We start from the raw sequence: 21,595 nt of genomic DNA on the forward strand, positions 1-21,595 counted from the left end.
TAACTTGACGAAAAATTTGCAACAAAGTAATCGAATAAGATTCGACGCTAGTGAGTACAGAGGCCTCACAAAACTTGTATAACTCATTATTTGCAATGATGCCAACGATATTTCAAGAGATATTCATTCATTTTGTTGCTTTAACTCTCTGAACTCTCCTTCGATGGTGCTCACACACCTTGCAGTTATGTCTGCAGTCAAAAACAACATTAAGAAGAACGAGAACCCAAAAGACGTTTACAGAGCACGGGCATAAAAAATAACGACTTGATGCAATAAAATTTTCCATGTATGAACGGGGTCTTACTCTCTCTTAATTCTTGTTCTCCATGATGAGACATAGGGTCTCTACAAAACGCTTCCAACGGTCACGATCTTTCGCGATGCCTTTGACTTCTTTAAAAGATTTCCATTCAGCCTTAAGTTCATTTTTGAGACTTTTTTTCCAAGTGCACCTAGGGCGTCCGTTTTTTCTACTGCCTTGCGAATTACAATCGAGTGCTTGTCTGAATATTTCTATGCGATTCTTTCGAAGAGTACGGCCAATCCACCTTTACTTCCTCTGCTTTATTTCATGATGACAAAAACTTGCAGCTTATTTGCGAGCAAGGCTGTCATGGGCCAAGATTTCCAAATCTTGTTCAGTTGAGTGGTTTTACTAATACTCATTAAGAGATTCCAAACAAATGTAATTTTTGTCAGCTTCTTTCCAGTGCTACTAACATATGTTTTTTTATACCAGATACTTCATATATTTGCCACTTGCATATGTTGATGGAAGAGGCCTATTATAATTTTACAAAAAATGTCCAGTATAGTTGTTGACAGGTTTAGTTAAGTAGAAAGAAATTGTATGCTATGAATTTTGTATTCAGCCTCAAAATCTAGACTCAGGCACGAAAACCCAATTTTATATAGGTTTAAGCATATACAAGGTGGCACAAAATTAATAATCAAATTTTGATTTTGCATAACTTTTATACTAAATTTAAAAAAAAAGGTTTTTAGTGGCGCAAATCTTTATTTTGTCCTTTACGTGTTACATTGCTTGTCTGTTTGCTTACTGCAGCTGTCAAATATGATTGAGGTACGTACGACATTTGCAAAAATTATAAATCTTACAATAAGATGATAAATTTTGCGCCCCTTTGTACTTACCCAAATGAATGAATTCGGCCGGATAGGCACGTGCCTATCGTAGGGTAGATGGCATGAGAATCACGGATACACTTCAAGCAACACTAGAGTGCAGTTTTGATACCATAATGTAGACCACTACCTGCGAAAATGTTCAAAACTTAAAGGAAGTAAACCCATCTAGAGCCGTTCAGTCCTGTTGATGTGGTGGAGGATAGAAACGGAATCTAGCCTGGAGAACTGCTTTTGGATATGCCCAAAAGGCGCGTGTAAGGAGCCCCAAACGCTTACCCGCCTGATCCGACCACTTGCAAGAAAAGTGTTCCACCAACTCAGCTTCTGCAATAGCGGTTTTAGGGAAATCTCAGCTTCTGCGCATGAGTTCCGATCATCCAGTGACCAGTGAACACCGCAATGAGTTTGGAATTTGAATGGTGGGCGATGCTTAGCATTTTAAGCATCCGGCTTCTGTCGTACTGAGTCCAAAGCGTTTTAAGATACCAAACGGTAAGATAGCACTTCATGTGTCTTGCGCTTTTTTAAGAAAGAAATTCTGTAGTTTCCCTTGAACAACGGTCAAGAGGACATCGATGTCTGAGATGGGGACAACGGAAACCGGTTCTGTAGACTTTCCTGACAAGCTCATTGTCGATTTCATTTCCTTTTATGTTCCTATGCCCTGAAGCCCAGATAAGAGAAATGTGTCCTGAACGTACAGGAGTTGGCAAAAAGAGAGCTGCAACCTGGCGACGGCAGTTCCTTGATCAGGCTTGACTATCGAAAAAGATGTTTATTTCTCCCTCCCAATAGTGATCCCTAAGCATGCTTAAAAAAAATTACGAGTTTTCGAAAGTTTAAAGCAGACTAATATTGGCTAATTTAGAAAAAACCCCCGCTGAAACTGCAGCTAACTCTTCCCTCTTTCCTATCCAGTCTGTTTGGAAATATAGCCTTAGCACGACCCTCAAAACGCAGTTTGCGGATGGACAAATCTGTACGAAGTACAGAGAAGGAAGGAAACATCTGCCTTAAAATGCGACCATCTCTTACAGATGACTGCCTCCTCTGAGCGAGCAAGGGATTGAAGTTGAAAATCAATGGGAAGTAAGTGCAGGATTACGTTAAGGGCGGCAGTGGGGCTATATTCGAAACGCCCAAGTGATGCCAATACAGGCAGTGCTGACTACCATCAGAATGTGCAAAATAGCGAAAATTTGACCATTCCTAAATTAATAATGCATAATTTTTTTGTTCTCTCTACAACAATTTTAAAAGGACAAAATGTCTGCTTGGATCCATAGGAGCAAGTACGAGCGTTTTCACAGTGTTATAACGGGCCAGTGGACTATTGCCATTCTAGCCAGTAGAATGGAAGATAAAGAGGAAATTGAGTTGGTACAACACCTCCTCTGTGTATGTCCTGCACTTTAAAGAAGCTGTGCCAAATATATTGGCGATTAATTATTTGAAGGCCTGATAAATTAGCAAAATGTTTTACTAAAGGGCGTAGTAACCTCCTTAAGGGGTTAGGAGTAGACAGAGTTTTAAAAAAATTGGATTTTTTTCACATTTTATTAAAGTATAATATCTTAAAAATATTGTGTGAAAATTTGAAGTGAGTCCGTCAAATACTTTTCGAGTTATTCAGGAATTAACAAAGGGCGCTTATAAATCGATAGCAAAACTTTAAATGGGTTTTCCTCAAAACTATGTTTTTTGAACTAGTGATCACTGTAACTTAAAATCCGCTTGATAGATTTCAATAAAATTTGTACTGCTTTTGAAAAACATTAAAACCCGTGCCTGATCGATGGATTTTTTTTTTCAAAAATTTCGAGTTTTGTTAAACAATTAATTGTCGGTTTTTTTCTCGAAATTCTGAAAAATATTTCCTGAAGCTGTCATATTGTTAATTTTGAAAAAAACAAAAGCTTCGATCAGGCACAAGATTATCTATTAATAAAACTAATTTCTCTTGTCCGATTGATTTTGGATGAATCTCCAAGGACCAGTGATGATCATCGTAAGGGACTTCTGGAGAAACGGGCTCCACACAAACAGCGATGACTTTTACAATTATTAAGTTTTATTATTTTTTTTTTTAATTTTGCTAAAGTTAAGTCGAAATATGATGTATTAATGCTGTACTTTTATTTTTGTAAAATAAAGTAACTACCTAGCAAAAAAATTATTGAAAATTATCATTTTTTCGGGCCTTAACTCCTTAAAAATATCTAAATGGCTTAATCAACTTTGTTAGGGGATGGCGATCAAATGCAGGTATAACAATGCGCCTTAGGGCTACGGAGTGACAAGCAACCTGACTAACCTTACTTAACCTCTCTGATTCTATGCTCTCTAACGGAGGTGTTTGAGCAAAATAAATATGAAAAATAAGTTTCTCGTACCCAAAAACTGCATACAAATATTTTCTTAAAAAAAAAAAAAAAAAATAAAACAAATAAAACACAAAAATATTTGATAGGTATTAGTAACTAGAATTAAAAATGAGCACACCCAAAATTCATTTTAGAGCTGTTAGATTGAGCTATTTGCTTAGAGTTTTAGAGTTATTGCCGGAATTTTTTATTCAAAATTGCCAGAAGAATGCTTTGGACCTGTAAACAAAGGCAAGAAAACATTTTCCTACACACTTACATATACTTTTATAAAATAAATATCGTTTGGTATATTTACAAAGCGTATGAGTTTACTAAATAAGTAGTGTATACACATACATACATATAGTCAAGTGCTAGGCCACCATCATAACTTACCTTGATGTTGTGCTCTGCCAGCACAGTAAAGGTTTCCTGTAGCTCATGGATTCGGTGTTCATAGCTTAGCGTTTTCGTTTGAATTGTAGAGATTGTTTGCATGACCAATTTGAAGTCAGCCAGTTCTTTGGTCGTCTTATCCAAATTGAAACGGAGCTCCTGCAGGATATGGGAAGGGAAACAAAATATTAGATAATTTTAGCTGAAATAATAAAAATTAATTTATAAGTGAACTACCTCTTAATATACTGAGTTTATGTGTCACCTAAATCCCTGCGGAAGAGAATCGAACAGAGTCGCTGTTTGTATGATGTCCAGCGTAAATGTATCAGAGACTACAATTTTTGAGTTTGAAATACAAGTCCAGTCTGTCTAATGGAAGCGAGACCGGTAAAATTCAAACTTGGAGTTCCGTTATAAAAAAAATGTAAATGTTGCTAACTAGGCGTATTCTTTTCGCAATATGCGCTATGCAATGCGCAAGAAATTTAGAAATCGTAAGTTGTTTTTAGAAAATGAGTTCCCAGTATGAAAAATGGTAAATGGGTGGTTAAATTTCAAGGCCGATGTTGAATGTGAACCACACCTAAACGTCAAGATTTTTTCTGCATTTCATTTGACATTTCAACTAATAATTTCAGACTAATTCAATTTGAACCATGGAAGGATACACAATCGAGCAACGCGTTAAAGTTATTCAGGCTATTATGAAAACGGGCGTTCAAATCAAAATGAATATCGCGCACTTGGTGATTTTTTCGGTCAATTTAATCGTCCAAATGTGCGTACAATCGGAAAAATTGTAGAAAAGTTTGAGCAAACCGGGTCTGTAGGAGATGTGAAAACACCAGTGCATGCTCGTACAGCTCGTACTGTAGAAAATATTGCTGCTGTTCGCGATAGTGTGGTTGAAGAGCCCTCCACCTCAACTCGTCGTCGTGCCCAACAACTGCACTTCTCACGTTCGGCGTTGATGAACATTATGCATAAAGACTTACATTTACACGCTTATAACATGCAATTGACTCAAGAACTAAGGCCTCTTGACCATTTCAAGCGTCGTCAATGGTTAGAATGGTGGCAGGAAATGGCAACAGTGAATGACCAAGCAGAATTGCCGCGTTTGGGCGAATGATAACCCAAGAGTGATTGCCGAGAAACCAATGAACCCACAAAGAGGGACTGTTTGGTGCGCTTTATGGGCCGGCGGCATCATTGGGCCGTATTTTTTCCAAAATGAGGCGGGTCAGGCAGTTACTGTGAATAGTGTTCGCGATCGTGAGATGATAACGAACTTTTTATGGCCCAAATTGGAAGATATGTGGACGATATGTGGTTTCAACAGGACGGTGCCACTTGTCACACAGCTAACGAAACAGTAGCCCGTTTGCGCGAAAAATTTGATGGCCGAATAATCTCACGTAGCGGCTATGTCAATTGGCCGCCAAGATCATGTGATTTGACACCGTTGGACTTCTTTCTTCGGGATTACTTGAAAGAAAAGGTGTACGTCGATAAGCCAGCAACAATTCAAGAGCTAAAGGATGAGATAATTCGGCACATTAACGGCATACCTGTAGAACCTCAATTATGCCTCAGCGTCATCGAAAATGTGTACCATCGGATGGAGGTGTGCCGCCGAGGCCCCGGCGACCATTTGGCCAATACTTTGTTCTACACGTTATTGAGCCATACTAGTATTATCATAATAAATAATTTCTTAAAAAATTGTATTTTATTCAAAATCAACACCGGCTCTTAAAACTTAACTACCCTTTATAAAGCAATGTTCCTATGTACGCACAAAATATTTGAAGCGGTTCATAAATGAATAGATAGAAAAGGTATATCGAAGTTAAAAATGTTGGCGACTCTTTCGGACAAGGTCCAAAAAATATACCTCTCCAAAGCAAAATCAAAGATCATTGATAACAAATCTCGTTGGGTCAGGCTGAAGCAGTTTTATGGAAAAGGGGTGTTAGTGTAGCCAATACAAAGCGGTTTGTTCGGATCGAATTGGTTAAATAGAGTCCAAGTTAAGGCTGTCACGCTTCCATTAGTCAGACTGTAAATCTGACAGCATTTTGTAGAAAACATGGCTCTGACAATAGAAGTGGTCGCACATAATCTTTTCATTGAATTTCTTGATTTTTTTCTTGAATTTATTGCTTGTGATTACGTAATTTTTTCCTGTAAAAGGATATCTAACCTCCGAATTTTAGTACATGCCCGCATTTTATTATTGATATCTAAATCTTAATCGGCGATATTCGATCACTTTTAGAAAAAATGACAGCTTCGCCATATTCTGTAAACTGAGGAGTTGTTTTCTGCCCTCAAGAATAAGAAAAACTCTTTGATCTAGCGATCGGATAACCCAGCGAATGTATCTAAACTAATCTAAGAATGTGGATCCACATAATTTCTTAGTGGGAAAAATATTGTTGCTCTAACTGCCAGTTACCGGCCGGTGTCTCCGTCGCACACAAACTTACGGAGAAATGTTAGTTATGCAATTAATTGAAAATTACTGTAACCAGAGTTTAAAATGCTGCAGAAAAATTAGCGAAAGCATTGGAAATTCGCTGGTGCTGTGCCTGAAGCAACAGCTTGTAGTGCAATTACTCTAGACGTAAATTTAACTTAAGTTGCGTAAGACCTAAAAACTCTTCACTCAAACTGTCAAATCAGCTTACGTATACAGCCTCATGCCAAATGAATAAGAGCACTGAATTTTTTCGTATGTATTTTTTTAGTTTAACTGAGCTCGATAGCTTAACTGAGTTTCTTAAAAGAGTAATCCAAACCTCCTTTAACTCTATCCTAACTCTAAATCTGGTATCCTGCTCTTCTATAGCTAAAAAATACTTTTAAATATACACATTTATGGTGAACATATCATTCATAATTAGCCTGGACCTAATAACTTTACAACAAACTGCGTAGTTTTTAAAGATGCAACATAAAATAAATTGTATTTTTGAGGATGACCGAATAATGACTGAATTATGGTGGAGCAGACTGCAGGTATTCCACGGGATTCCAAGCCTCTCACGTTAAGGAGAAACTACCTCACAGGTTCCCTGGCTAGTCAGCTCGTCCGCCGCGCAGTTGCCTGCAATGTCGCTATGACCATGTACCCAAACGAGCCTTCTATCAAATAATTCGAATGCGAGCTAAAGTGCATTCCTCAACTAGTTTTGAGTGCACCAACATCGAGTCCTGATTATGGTTTGGGTCCTGATTACCGTTTGGCTGTAGGATTAGATATTTACTTCCGTGAGATTTATTATTAAGCGAGGCGAACCCAACGTTTCTAAGGATACTTGAGTGTCCGTAATTGACGACAAGTCTGTAGCCAGAACCTCTCAGTCTGATTGCGTTATGTGTGTGGCAGCTTTGCCTATGCTATCTACAGGTACCACATTTGGCATTGCACTAAGCGCTAGATGAAAGGTAGTTCGAAGCGCCCCACTGATTTCAATGAGAGCAGACCTTTGAACTCTCTCCAGCTTCTTCACCGTAAGTCATCTCTTCCGTGAGTTTCACCGGACAAAGAATCCATACAACAGAATTGGCTTTATAATGGTATTAAAGCTTCTATGTTAGCTTTTTAAGGTAACTGCGGTTTAACTGAGGTCACATCTCAGGCAGGCAATGAAAAATATCCGAGTACATTTCTGGTATGCTGTACTCGGCAGACAATGACAAACCTCCGAGTGGATTTGTCTGATGAAAAAGCTGCTCATAAAAAGCCCACCGGCGGCAACATGAAACAGTAGGTCGCTGTATTTGTGGAAAACATCAAGGCGCACACCACAAATAGGAGGAGGAGCTTGACATGACAATAAGTTGGACAAAATTAATTTCTGGTTGGCAATTGGTGGCTGGTGGTATATGTTACAGTTGCGCAGCAAACTTTATGCACATATTTAAGACATGAAAAACCCTCGTTAAGCTATTTGGCGGCCGATGGAAGTTTCTTATAATTTTAAAACTTCGAATAGGAGTAACCTCACGGAGCTTGAGTGTAGCTAGCAGTGTACGAGGGGTGCCTTTTATGTGTCGGGATTTGGCAACCCTGGTGTTGCAATCTGGCAACTGACAGCTGTATCGCAAAATTTGAAAATTTTTGGCTTTTACGTACTCAGAACGTTTTGAAATACCAGCGCTATTTGTGTTGTCTACAGTAACTTAAAAGATTCATCTCGGTCCAAAAATGGAATTAAATCGTGAACATTTTTGTGCGATTATTTTTTACAACTTTCGACGTAGATTAACTCAGCAACATTGCATGGATGAACTTAATTAATTTTTTGGCGATGAAGCGCCATCAAGGACCAGTGGTTATCGATGGTATGGTGAATTCAATCGAGGTCGTAGTTCACTCCAAGACGAATTTTGTGAAGGTCATCCAAAATCAGTTGTTGTTCCGAAAGCCATTGATGCTGTGCGCGAACTGATATTGCAAGATCGTCATGTGACCTATCGTGAGATTGAGACAATCTTAGGCATTAGTGGGACCAGCATTTTTTCGCGTTGGATCCCACACAATTAGTCAATCGCTCAAAAAAAGGCTCGTGTCGATTGGTCGAAGGAAATGCTCAAAAAATACGATCGCGGGGCTTCGAAACACGTATATGACATCGTGACAGGTGATGAATCATGGATTTACGCGTATGAGTCCGAAAGTAAGCAGCAGTCGACTGTATGGGTGTTTCAAGATGAGCCAAATCCAACAAAAGTTGTTCGCGCACGAAGCACTTCCAAGCAAATGGTCGCCTGTTTTTTCAAAAAATCTGGACATGTCGCAACCGTACGACTAGAACAACGCAGAACAGTACATTCTGAGTAGTACACAATCATTTGTTTGCCAGTTGTCTTCCAAGAAATTAGGAAAACCAATCGCCAAAGACGGATCACTCTTCACCAGGACAATGCGAGATTTCACACACCGGCTCAAACAACTGCATTTTTGAGCACCCAAAACATCGAATTAATGGGTCATCCCCCGTATAGTCCTGACTTGGCACCGAATGACATCTTTTTATTCCCGTACTTAAAAAACAAACTGAGAGGTCAACGTTTTTCGATACCTGAAGAAGCGGTTGCGGCATTCACAATGCATGTTTTGGAGGTACCTCATTCAGAGTGGCAAAAGTGCTTCGAAAATTGGTTCAAACGCATGAAAAAGTGTATAGATCTTCATGGAGAATATTTTGAAAAACAATAAAGTGATTTTCGATGATTAAAATTGGTTTTTGTTCTCTAATCCCGACATATAAATGGCACCCCTCGTAGCAGTAAAGAAAATGTTGTTCTTAACAATGATTGTAGATCGCCACTCATATAGAGGTTCTTGGTTCTAGGCTAACGTATAACGAGCAAAACTCTCACTCTGAATCTCTCATCATGCCCATCCTAACTTTTGGCGCAGAAGCGTGGACGATGACAACATCCGCTAAGGCTACGCTTGGAGTGTGTGAGAGAAAAATTCTGCTCAAGATTTTTGGACCTTTGCATGTTGTTGACGGCGAGTATCGCAGGCGACGGAACGATGAGCTGTATGACATTTACGGCGACATAGACATAGCGCAGTGAATAAGGATCCAGCGGCTACGCTGGCTGGGTCATGTCGTCCGAATGAATACAAACAATCCGGCTCTGAAAGTATTCGATGAGGTACCAGTTGGTGGTTGCTGAGGAAAAGGAAGGCCTCCTCTGCATTGGAAAGAACAGGTGGAGAAGGACTTGGCTTCACTTGGTGTGTCCACCTGGCGCCGGTTAACACGAGAAAGAAACTCGCGCCAAAACTAGGCCAAATTGCGTAAGCGGTTATCGCGGCCATTAAGAAGAGAAGAAGGCAGCAAATTGAAATTCATGAGCTCCGCTTGCTGGTTCATGTGTTGTGAACGAACAAAAGAGGTTAGTTGCGTGAAACGACGTTAGGAAGGTTTTGTTCTCACAATTTACTTATGCGTTTTGCTTTCATTAACGTACTCTTTAGCGAAAGAGCTTTGAGGTCATTGAAGTTCCGTTCGAATGTTGGATATGCAATGGACTATGCTGATTACATGCTTGAAGCTGAAGGTTTTCGGCAAATCCAAGACCAACCGCAGTGAAAAGATATGTTTGGTAGTGTTATTGGAGGATTTAGTGGAGATTTTATTTATTTCGCGGAAAACTTTAAGTTTGCAACATTTTTGAGAAAAAATAAACTTCACGCATTTCATGTCATGCCTGTTTCTAAATGATGCGGCTTTCATGATATCTTAAAACTTCTAAGTAATTTCTTTGAAATCATCTTCATGTAAGATAGTTTCCAAACTAATTGAAATAATTATTTTTTACACCACAAGTGACATAAGAAACAAAGATTTGGGCGACTTTGATAACACTTGATAACACACATTTGTCTGCTAGCAAGGGCACAGAACGAAGCTCAGCCAAAACTATTTCATTTTGAGCCTAACTCTAATTGAAAATTTTTTGCGATTATTAATTCAGTAACCCGAAAACAATTTCATAAAACACAGGCAAACTCGTTTCGCTCACATTTTTTGCACGCCATAGGTGCTGGGAATTTGCCTACATTGAATTTTTTGAATAGCTTTTTGGGCGCACACACCCAAACATATGGATTAAAATACTAGTGCGAGGCATTTGAAGTTTGCATTTCTGGTTTTCATAGCTCACATAAGCGTGCACACTATATAAGTACACACACACACATACATATACTTATATAATAACTGTACTGGCCATTATTTGCAGCTTCGGTGGCCTTCCTGGCCCATCAACAATCACCAGTTACTTACTTTGATTTCATTTCGCAAATTCAAAATATTTTCTGATGCTCTATTGGCCAGCAACTCGCCAAGTATTGCACGCCATTGCTGTGCATGCTGAGATATGCTGTCCATAAGCTTCCTCAAATTGATGCGAATACTTTTGACATTCCAAAAGGGAGGCATCGTTTGTATCTCCTCAATGATATTGGCAAAAAATGTAAATTTCTCATCAAGTGCCACAAGTGGCATGCCACGATTAATAAATTTCTCAGCTATGGTATGTTTATCGAAGGCCCACAAGTAGAAGTATTGACGAAATCTGTAAGTAAAACAAAGAGAGAGTAGAGTGAGCGTGAGAGTTATAGACGACAAGAGCGTTAAGATTGCTTTCGTAGAATTCAAGAGCGAATGTAATAAATAGTCTCCACTTACTTGGAAATAACGACTTTGCACTCGTATACCAAAGCGTTGGCAACCTCATGAACGCGCACGGCCAAATGGCTGATGTCGCGTACCTTTAGATTTTTTAGATTTTTTTCGATTTGTTAGCAAAAGGATGTTGTAAATTCCTGAGAGTCCATCAGCTTACCTGGATGACATCCTCGTAGAATGTGAAGATGTACTTATCGCCGTATCCGTCATTAATTGGCGCACAAGGCAGGCATGTGCCATCCATCCATCGCGTGTAGATGTGGATCCTTGGAATTATTGGAAATATTACAAAAGTGAAATATTTTTATTATAAATTTTGCTTACCTCTCTAGATAATCTTTAGCCGCTTGCAGCATTATGTTCTGCATCTCCGAAGCGCTTGGCTCCAGCATAATTTCGGACATCATCATTACGGCATTCACTTCGAACATGGGCACATCACTTAGTAAACGTTCAATGAAGCACTTCAGATTTTTATAGGCGTTGCTGTAAATGAAGAAGAATACCAAAATACACAACACAACATAAAGAGCATTTCCGGTGTCCCGAGCACGTCCGGTTTCACTCACTCCAGGATGCACTGGTAGGTGATCTGTTCCCAATAAGTATAGTAACCGCGCATCTCCTCCGAACGTCCAGTGAAAGTGCCCAACACCAGACTCTCCAACTTCACCAACACCGGCCCAATCGAGTCATATATCTTCTTCATGTGTGCACACTTTTCATTGCGCGATTGCTCCAACTTCTCATAGTATCCTTGAAAATGATACATATCCTTGCCGCACTCTCTTTCTTGTTGTGTCAGTTCGGCCTCCTCTTCTTTTAAGTGAACGAGCTTGACTGGTGGAACAGGGCGCGTACTTGGATCATCCGCTTGGGCACTAAGTGCTGATTCTTGTTGCGTTACTGATGCATTCGATTCAGCAGTGAATTGCAAAGCCGGCGTTTTGGGCGTGGGGTCGATGCCGGTGCGGTCGTGTATATCAAAAAGATTGAAATGCTTAATGCGATTTATGCGACTTTTTACATCCAAACGTATGAAATTGATTTGCGATACGATTGAAGTAAGTTTACGTATCAAAACGTTAACAGATTCGCAATATTTTACAATATTAAACGACAGCCAGGTGTACCGGCCAATGCCGGTTTGTATGACGAGTTCGGTTTCAAAGAGATGTTCACGTAGGAAGTTGACCTAGAGGAGGAGTATCGAAAATTAGAGGCAGGCTTTGAATTTAATAATTATAAATATTAAGTATACAAAGGATTTTCAATAAATATTTACGATTTGACTACACAGGTCATACATATATTAATTTTTTGAAGTTCATAAAATTAAATAATTTTCAGTACGGTAAATGTACAACCCACCACTTGGTTTTTTAAGCAAATGTTAGTGAATCGATTGCATTGTGCTCAAGATTAAAATTATTTCAGGAAATTATCTCCTTTATAAAAACTGTAATATCATTTTAACAGAAAAACCGTCAACCTTAATAAAAGAACCGAAAATGTTGGTATTTAAAAAAAAAGTTAAGAAACAATTTTAATGAAATTTTTTACTAAAACAAAAATATTAAAAATTCTTTTATCATTTTTCTTAAGCAAATCAAACGCAGAAAGTGGCGATCACACATTGATAAAACCACCAGATAGCATCACCAGAATGGCGCTGGACTGGAACATGCAAGAGAGTAGAGGTCGCGGTCGGCCAAAGAACATTTAGAAAAGGTCGATGTTGCGCGAACTAGCAGATGCCGACATCACATGGGACGACATAAAACCAACAGCCCAGAACCGTGCACGATGAAAGAGTCTTGGCGAGGCCCTATGCTTCCGAGAGGAGTGAACAGGAAAAAGCAGAAAAAAAGCATACATTTGATAATAGTTGAAAGAAAGGGGCAAATCAAATCAACCAGAAGAAAAAAATTTGCCCGAGTATTTATTTTTTTCCATATTTGCGTATTAAGATAACAAAAATAAAAAAATCGAAAAGTCGAAATTTAAAAGGAAGACAGAAAAGAATCAAAATCAATTATTTTACGAAAAAACTTTAATAATTAAACAAAAAAATTTTATTTGTAGAAATTACAAAAAAAAAAACATTGGTTATATCACATTTTTTTTAGCAAAGAGATTAAAATAAAAATGTTTAATACTACAAAGAGACTCTTTGAATACAATTGAATTTTTTACTAAAATAAAAAAATTTTAAATTTAAATTAAACATTTTTTATCACTTTTGTATCATCTGGAGGGAAAAATGCCATTGCTTTCATTCGAGCATAATTAAAAAAAATCAAAAATTGAAATATTTAGACATTTTTTATTATTTTTACATGATTTCGAGGGAAAAGGGTACGAAAAATGTTAGTATTTCAAAAAATGTGATAAGTTTTTTTTAACAACCAAAAAAAAAAATTCCTATAAAAAATGCTCGAATTTCATATTTCACATATTGCATTCTATTATGAAATTTGCTCACTCTATAAAAAGTTAAGTAAATGTAAAGGAAAAACTCCTTTTGTAAAATTAATTTTCTAAAATATACTGCAGGTACCAAAAACAATAATATTAATAATAATGACAATGAAAATAACAAGTCGAAGATGTAGAAATTAAACAAAAAAGTTAAACATAAATGGTAATCACGTTTTTTACTAAAAGAGTTTAAAATAAAATTTTTTTCAACGAAAAACTAAATAATTTCGAATACGAACGAATTTTTCACCAGTGAAGACCCTTTATTTTTTGTAGATAAAGTAACTAAATAAAAATTAAAATTTGTTAAAAAAAACCAGAAAAACAGATTACAATCGAATGTAAAAAAAAAAATAGGTTATAATCGAGTTATTTACAAAAATAAAAAAAAAATATTAAAATTAAAGTACAATTTTTTATCATTTCGAGGGAATGAAAGGATGGCATCATTTGAGTATAATTGAGAATCAAAAAAAAACTTAATATTCAAATTTAAAAAATATAATGATTATTTTTTTTTTTACCAACCAATATTTCGAATGTTATTTTTTAAATATTATATTTCATTGTCTCATGCAATCATGCATTTTTGTCTCTCTAAAGCAAATTACATACCATTTCAAAGAAAATTCTGCATTTGAAAAATGTATTTTTATAAATAATACCTATTTATGGCAATGAAAAAAAAGAAGACAAATCAATAAATTCGAAAACTAAAAAAAGAGTTGTTGAAATGTGGTAACTAAATTTTTTACCAAAAATTATAATATAAAATTTTTTTTTATCAATTTAAAAATTTTAATAATTTCTGTTACCAATTGTGATAATTAATTTTTTTACTACAAATGATTACATTTTTTTTAATCTTAATGGTTTTTTTTATCAAAACGAAGAAAAAGTTTTTTATCAAAAAATTGCTCGAATTGTATTATTTGAATATTTCATCATGGAATCCGGAATTTATTTTTATTAATAAATAGTTATAGATAGTTTAATTTTAAAGGAAATGTTGCATTTTTTTGAAATGAATTGTATAATGGAAAAAAGGAAATTTAACTTAAAATTAAAAAAAAAATAAATAAAATTGTTTACCAAAAATTAAAAAAATTCAATTATCTATCATTTTTGTATTATTTCCATTTGAGCATTATTGAGAAAGAATCAAAACTGTCAAAGACGAAAAGGAAAAAAATAGCAAATTTTGTAAATGCACATTTTTTTTTTATATTAAATAAATTTGAAATTTTTTAAATGTAAACTTTTTTTATAGTTTTCATTAGAAAGTACTGAAAGAAATCATAGAAAAATTTATTTAGTTTTCTTTCACACCAAAAATCATTTATCTCACAATTCGAAGGAAAAATTCCACGCAAAAAATTAGAAATTTAAACCCCTAATCTTAGCAGCCGCTTCATATTTACTCACTTCGCATAATTATAGTCCTGCGTAGTAACACATCTTCACCAAACTTGATCAGAAACAAAACTATGATTTTTTAGGTGATTACTATTGTCGTGTTTGTCGGATGGATACGAAGGGCACCCACAGCTATTTAGTATAGGGTTTTTCAGTAAGAGCGCTTCAACTTTTGAACTTTTTTGAATAAAACACAAACGGTTTGACTTTTTTAACTAGTTTTTTTTTATTATCGAGTTTGAACATATACATTTAAGTATGAAATTCGATTTCTTTTGCATTACCACCAGGTGCACGCTTTACGAAGTCCAATCGTTGAACTCAATTTTCGACCACTCTTTTGCATAAATCGGCCGAAATTCCAGCAATTTCGCGTTCAATATTGGCTCTGAGCTCACAAATCGTCGCCGGCTTGTTACTGTAGACCAATGACTTCACATAACCCCAAAACGGGACTGCTTGTTAAATGGACCGTAAAATGGCCGTAATGCTCTTAAAGTAGCAGCAACAGAACGATTATTTTCATAAAAAATTTGCACTATTTGCAATCGTTGCTCAAGTGTGTAGCGTTCCATGATGAAATGTATACTAATGAAGTTTAAAAATTACAAGCGAAAAATAAAAAATATTGCGTCGTTCGCCCACCCTATACAGTAATTCCCTAGGGTATTAAGACTTACATATATGGTATTGTATTGGTTGGCAACTAAGTATTTCCGGATTTTTTTTAGAACAAGAACAATTTTTTCATGGAACTAAATAATTTTATCCTGTAATGTATTACCCATTTTGATCAATGACCTTTTGCCATCTTTCCTTCACCCACGTTCATAAAACTTCTGGTTTTTATTAGCAAAAAACTGAATAAGGTACGACTGCATCACTATCATTATTGAAATTTTTACCATTCATGGAGTTTTGCAGAAATCGAAACAAAAAGTAATCAGATGGTGCAAGGTCAGGACTACATGGAGGATGTAGCAAAACGTCCCAACCAAGCTCCAATAACTTTTGCCGGGCGGCCAAAGTTGTGTGTGGCCCTGCATTGTCATGATGGAATGCAATACCTTTTCGATTTGTCAATTTGGGCAGCTTTTCTTCAAATGCATTGTATAATTTCGTTAGTTGTTCAATGTGGACATCAGAATTGATCGTTCGGTTGGGTGGTAAGAGTTCAAAGTAGACAATTCCTTTGTAATCCTACCAAAACCTTCCCTTGATGAATATCAGCTTTTGATGTTGTTTGAGTTGGTTCACCTGGCCTGCTCCACGATCTTTTCTGCTTGATATTGTTGTAAACAAACCATTTTTCGTCGCCAGTTATCAGTTGTTTTAAAAATGGATCATTTTTATTACGTTTCTTTAGCAAATTGCAGCTGTTAATGCGTTGCGTTAAATGCGTTTCTTTCAGTTCGTGAGGAACCCATGTATGAGATTTTTGAATATAGCCAAGTGGTTTTAAGTGATTTTCAATGCATGTATGTGATACATGAAGCTTCTCTGCAATCTCACGTGTTGTACTGTGACGATCTGTATCGATTATTGCTTTGATTAGGGCGCCATCAACTTCAACTGGACGACCAGAGCGTTTTTCATCTTTGAGTGAAAAATCACCAAAACGAATATTGGCAAACCAATTTTTGACACTGCCGTTCTTTTAAGGCTTCGTCATCTTAAACAGCACATAACTTTTTATTATCTTGCGATGCGGTTTTCCCTTTTACGGAAATAAAAAAGCAAAATATGACGAAAATGTTCCTTTTGATTTTCCATTTTTCAACGAACGCCAAACGAAAACTGCGCAACCGATCAAAAAACTTGTTTTTACTGATTGACAGCTGAATTGCCACCTATCAAATAACAAAATGTGTTTTACATTTGTACTACTTCTGCAAGCCTACAAATTCAACTGAAGCCATCTATGAGTGAAATCCGCAATTACTTAGTTGCCAACCCTTACGTGTGTACATACGTAGATGTACAGGGTTGGCCATATTAAACTGACCCATTGAGTAACCCTATAACTTTTTACTGTAATTTGAAATCTAAGGTTTACGTCAACAAGCCAAAGACACTAGGCGCACTTAAGGCCAATATCCGACGGGAAATAGCCGCCATATCGGCCGAGACGCTGGCCAAAACTATGGAAAACGCCGAAAAACGGGCACATTACGCTATACGAGCTAAGGGCGACCACTTGCGCGATATCATATTCAAAAAGTGATGTAAACGAATCTCCTTGAACTAAATTAAATGTTTTTCACAATGAAACACAAAAAAATGTTTCTTTTTCCATATTTTTTTAATAATCACATGGGTCAGTTTAAGATGGCCAACCCTGTACTTGAATAAAACTAAGTTCTATTTAAATTCAAATTCTATTCAAAACAATTTTATACTCAAACTCAATCATGAATGGTTTTAAGAGCCTAACGGTAATTATTTAGTACGAAGTCGAAATAATTTTTTCGTGCAGTCATCTTTCGCTTTTAGAAATGCACTAATTCTAGACGGCGTAATGTTGGTCAAGTCTTGGAAAATATCAGTTTAAATTTGTTACAATTTTGATTTTGTTTCCATTTTCATCGTTGATGCGAGAAACATTCTCGCTTACTGTCAAGCACCGCTTTAGCTCATCCTAAAAATTTTTTATGGGTAGATACATTTTCAACAACGAAATTTTCATACTATTGTTTTTGTACCTTTATAGTTCTCATTATGCCCTTTGACAGCTTAGCGGCAAGAGCCGCATTATTTTGTTTTCTTTTTTTTGGTTTTTGTACAGCAAAAGGGCAAAGCTCAATGGAAATTTTCACTTATGCCCAAATGCAAATAACTTTCAATTAAATAGTATAAGAGCAAATGGTCTTCATTGTGACACTTATATTGTAATTTTAAGAACAACATAGCGCAAAATTCTTGATTTTATTGGTGGAAATAATCATGCGAATGAGTCAACAGTTCAAAGGTTGGTGAACAAATATCAAGAAACTGGTTCAGTCGAGGATATAAAAAAAAGACTGATAGACCAAAAAACAGGACGTTCTGCTGAGAATATTGCTGCTGTAGCGCAAAGTGTTGCTGAACAACCTTCAACCTCAATATTTGCACGTCATCGATTCTCAAAAATTAGGCATTCATGAGTCGACTGTAGGGGCGGATTTTCCCTGTAGATGTGCGTGGTGAACATTTGAGTGATACCATTTTTCATTTATAATTGTTACGAGACGTATTTTGTTTGAATAAAAATAGTGAAACCTGAAAGAATCAAAACAACATCTGGGAGCGTCCTTTGAAAGATCCTTTAAATTGTGTTGTTGTGTTGCCATAGTAGATTTCAAATGCCGTTATGTCAGGCAACTTACTCATGAAGTTCTATATTGTGTTAAAAGTTTATTAGGGTTTCTTCTAACTTTCTTCTTTGACTTTAGAAAATTTCGCATCCAGTTCGCTCAACTGACTTATAATTATACTGTCTAGCTAGTATACTGCCACTAAGTAGTAGGTGAATACTCCTATAGCCACTTGTACATAAAAAAGCTGCAACATTTTTAACGCCATTTCAGATAAGCACTACAGTTCAGCGCTGGTTGCCCCGCATTTGCAAACTAGTTGAAGCATAATAAATTTTAAAGCAGGATAATTTGAATAATGCGCTGCTTAATGTTGCTTCAAAACCCCCAGAGGCCTCATCACTCCTTTGCTTACAAAAACTGGATATTAATTTTGATTGTTTTTAACTTTTGCGCCATACCAAATTTATGTGTACTTTCTGAGTCATTACACATACGCACCTGCTGTACAAACACAAGTGTGTGCAACACGCCGGAATAAAAAAAATGCGCTGCGAGGAAAGTAGTAAATAATATTCATGTGTGCTTGATGGCAGGAATGGAGCTTTACAACCGAAACGTATAATGAAATGGCTTCTGATTGTTTAAGAAGAGGTAACCAACTGGATTTTGCTTTGGTTTTTGGTCGATAAACAAACAAAGTGGAATAAGCTAAGAAGAGTTTCAAAATTTTTAAGAAGTTTTGAAATTATTTTATGTAAATTTTTCAGTGAATCGCCAGCCATGTCAGCTAGCGGTCGTTTCGTTTGTAAACTATAATTACTTAGCCAAATGTCCGGCTTGCAGATTGGGCCAATTCTGCGCTCCATAAGAGCCACAAAATGGTTTCATGTAGATAAATAAATGAATAAAATGATCGACCACAACCACATCATAACCAAATGAACAAAATTCTTACCGACTATAGAACAAAAATTCAAGTAAAAAAAACCCGGGTTAAAACACGAAATAATAGAAAAAGATTAGAAAGAAGCGTGCCTCGAATGGTAATAGGAAAACTACCGAGTGTATTAGGTAAGGTTAGGTTGAAGCGGTTGTCTACATATTGCAGGACACACTCAGGCTCATGGCCCATTGTGATGCCGCGGAACTAGCCCCTATCCCTCCTGAAACCAATGTGTGCTATTCAAAAATTTCGCAAAATCCTTAATTTCGACAGAGCCGAGGTTTTCTAACTCGTTCAAGAAATGTCCGCCCAAAATGGCGAGTCTACGTCTGGATAGAGCAGGACAGTGACACAGAAGGTGCGGGATCGTCTCTTTCTCTTCCTCGTCTAGAGAACTTCTGCAGAAGTCATGTGTTTGTACACCCATTCTCTGGGCGTGCCTACCGATTAGGCAGTGCCTCGTAATAACTGAAAACAGTGTGTTAAGACTATGCTAATCTCTTCTCAGTAGAAGTTTTGTGCGTTTAGCATTGAGAGTCGGCCACATCTGTCGGGCTATTTTGCAAGTGGTTTCGCTACGCCATCTTTCGTTCCCTCTAACTCTAACAATTCCCTCGCGGATATGTAGTCTACATGTTTGCAAGGGTATACCTATATCGTTGTCTATGTACTCATCAGTCAATTTGGTACCGATTTTCGCTAGTTCATCGGCTCTGCAGTCCCTCCTCAGTGTCACAATGGCCAGGAACCCATTATCATTAGGTGAAATAACTCAGCTATCTCGTTAGGAGATGCGCGGCATTTCATGGCTACCTTGGAGGTTGTCGACTGTTTTGTGAGGGATTTTATCGTGGCCTGGCTATCAGTGAAAATGTAGATATCATCTCCAGGTATCTTATCACACTGTACCAGTGTCAAAGCTTTCATTATTGCCATCAGTTCAGCCTGAAAGACACTACAGTAGTCCGGGGAGCCGAAAACTGAAGGAGATCCCCAGATGTTCGGAATATACACCTCCGCCCACCCTGCCTCGAGCTCTGAGCCATCTGTGTATTCATGGATGGACTCGCCCTGTCTTACCACGTCCTGTTCCCATTCTTCGCTGGAGGGTAGGAGGGTCACGAACGTTGTAGGACAAGTATAGGCGGAACTGTATAGTCCACCTGTCTGGCAAGCCCCAACGTGCCATCCAGGATTTTGCCGTGGCCATAGTCTGTGTTTGACCACGTACTTAAAGTGCTCTGCCTTATTGCTGCACTGCGCGCAATGTACTTTGCCTGCAGGTCTACCGGAAGGAAGTTTAATATCACATATAGTGCTTTCGATGGTGTAGTTGACATTGCACCGGTTATAAGATGCAAGTCTTTCGACCCTATCCACTTTTTCAATGTTCACGCCCTTCTCCAGAGCATCCAATGAGCCTTCCGCAGGAGTATAGCGCCGCCGTAGCTTTGCGCTCTCTATCTGCGATTGTCAGCCCCCAATTTAGCTTCCTATCTAGTACAAGTCGTAGATATTTAGCGTTTTCTGTTACCCTAAGGGGTTTTCCTCCTAAAAGTATTTGCTGAAGAGCAGGTATTTTATGTTTTCGGCTGAACAGTATCACTTCCGTTTTTTCCGGATTGACTTCTAGTCCTCGACTTTTGCACCATAGTGATAGTCTGTTCAGAGCTCTTTGTTGAAGATCACACATAGTTGGGAGGTGTTTGCCAGAGGTTGCTAATACAATATCATCGGCATATGAAATTATCTTGCCTCCCATTTTTTCCAGTTCCTGAAGGAGATTATTGACGGTCAGGTTCCACAGAAGTGGGGGAATCATCCCACTTTGATGTGTACCCCTGATCGAGAGTATTATTTCTATGAAAAAGCTCCTCATAAAAAAAATATCTGCCGTTCGGAGTCGGCTGTTGGTCTCTCTATTTGTGGAAAAACATTAAGGCACACTCCACAAATATATGGAAGAGCAGGGCCAAATGTCCAATAAAGGGTTTGGGGAAAAAGTATCGATCAAACAATTTAAAGTTTATGCTCGTTGTCAAGATGACATTTCACACTAAAAAATTCTTTTTCTGTTTTTTGTTTATTCCATTCAGAGTTACATGGTGTTAACAATGGAAGTGAACAAAGAGAAAATTCGCTACATTTTACCGTTTTTCTTTGATAAAGGCAAAAATGCAATTCGGGCCGCTGAAATTTTGAATGGTGCTTATGATGCCAATACTGTAACAGCAAATCGCGTGCAATTTTGGTTCCGTCGATTCTGTTAAGGCATTTTTCATATTAAAAGCAATGTCGATACTCACATAATTGAAGCTGAGC

The 21,595-nt window shown here is 37.3% G+C and overlaps 1 protein-coding gene across 1 annotated transcript in view; it reads right to left on the reverse strand.

Annotated features, from left to right (window-relative positions):
- The window catches only part of LOC129235947 (dynein axonemal heavy chain 10), a 319,120-nt gene that overhangs the window by 228,119 nt on the left and 69,406 nt on the right, over positions 1-21,595 (reverse strand). The window contains exons 20-25 of the mRNA XM_054870043.1: positions 11,707-12,332; positions 11,462-11,623; positions 11,295-11,403; positions 11,138-11,220; positions 10,733-11,024; positions 3,915-4,073 (exon numbers count right to left, since the gene is read on the reverse strand). Of these exons, the coding sequence (XP_054726018.1) occupies positions 3,915-4,073; positions 10,733-11,024; positions 11,138-11,220; positions 11,295-11,403; positions 11,462-11,623; positions 11,707-12,332 (1,431 nt within the window). The remainder of the gene's footprint in view (positions 1-3,914; positions 4,074-10,732; positions 11,025-11,137; positions 11,221-11,294; positions 11,404-11,461; positions 11,624-11,706; positions 12,333-21,595) is intronic.

This window comes from Anastrepha obliqua, chromosome 1 (assembly GCF_027943255.1).
Source record: "Anastrepha obliqua isolate idAnaObli1 chromosome 1, idAnaObli1_1.0, whole genome shotgun sequence".
Classification (NCBI taxonomy): Eukaryota; Metazoa; Arthropoda; class Insecta; order Diptera; family Tephritidae; genus Anastrepha; species Anastrepha obliqua.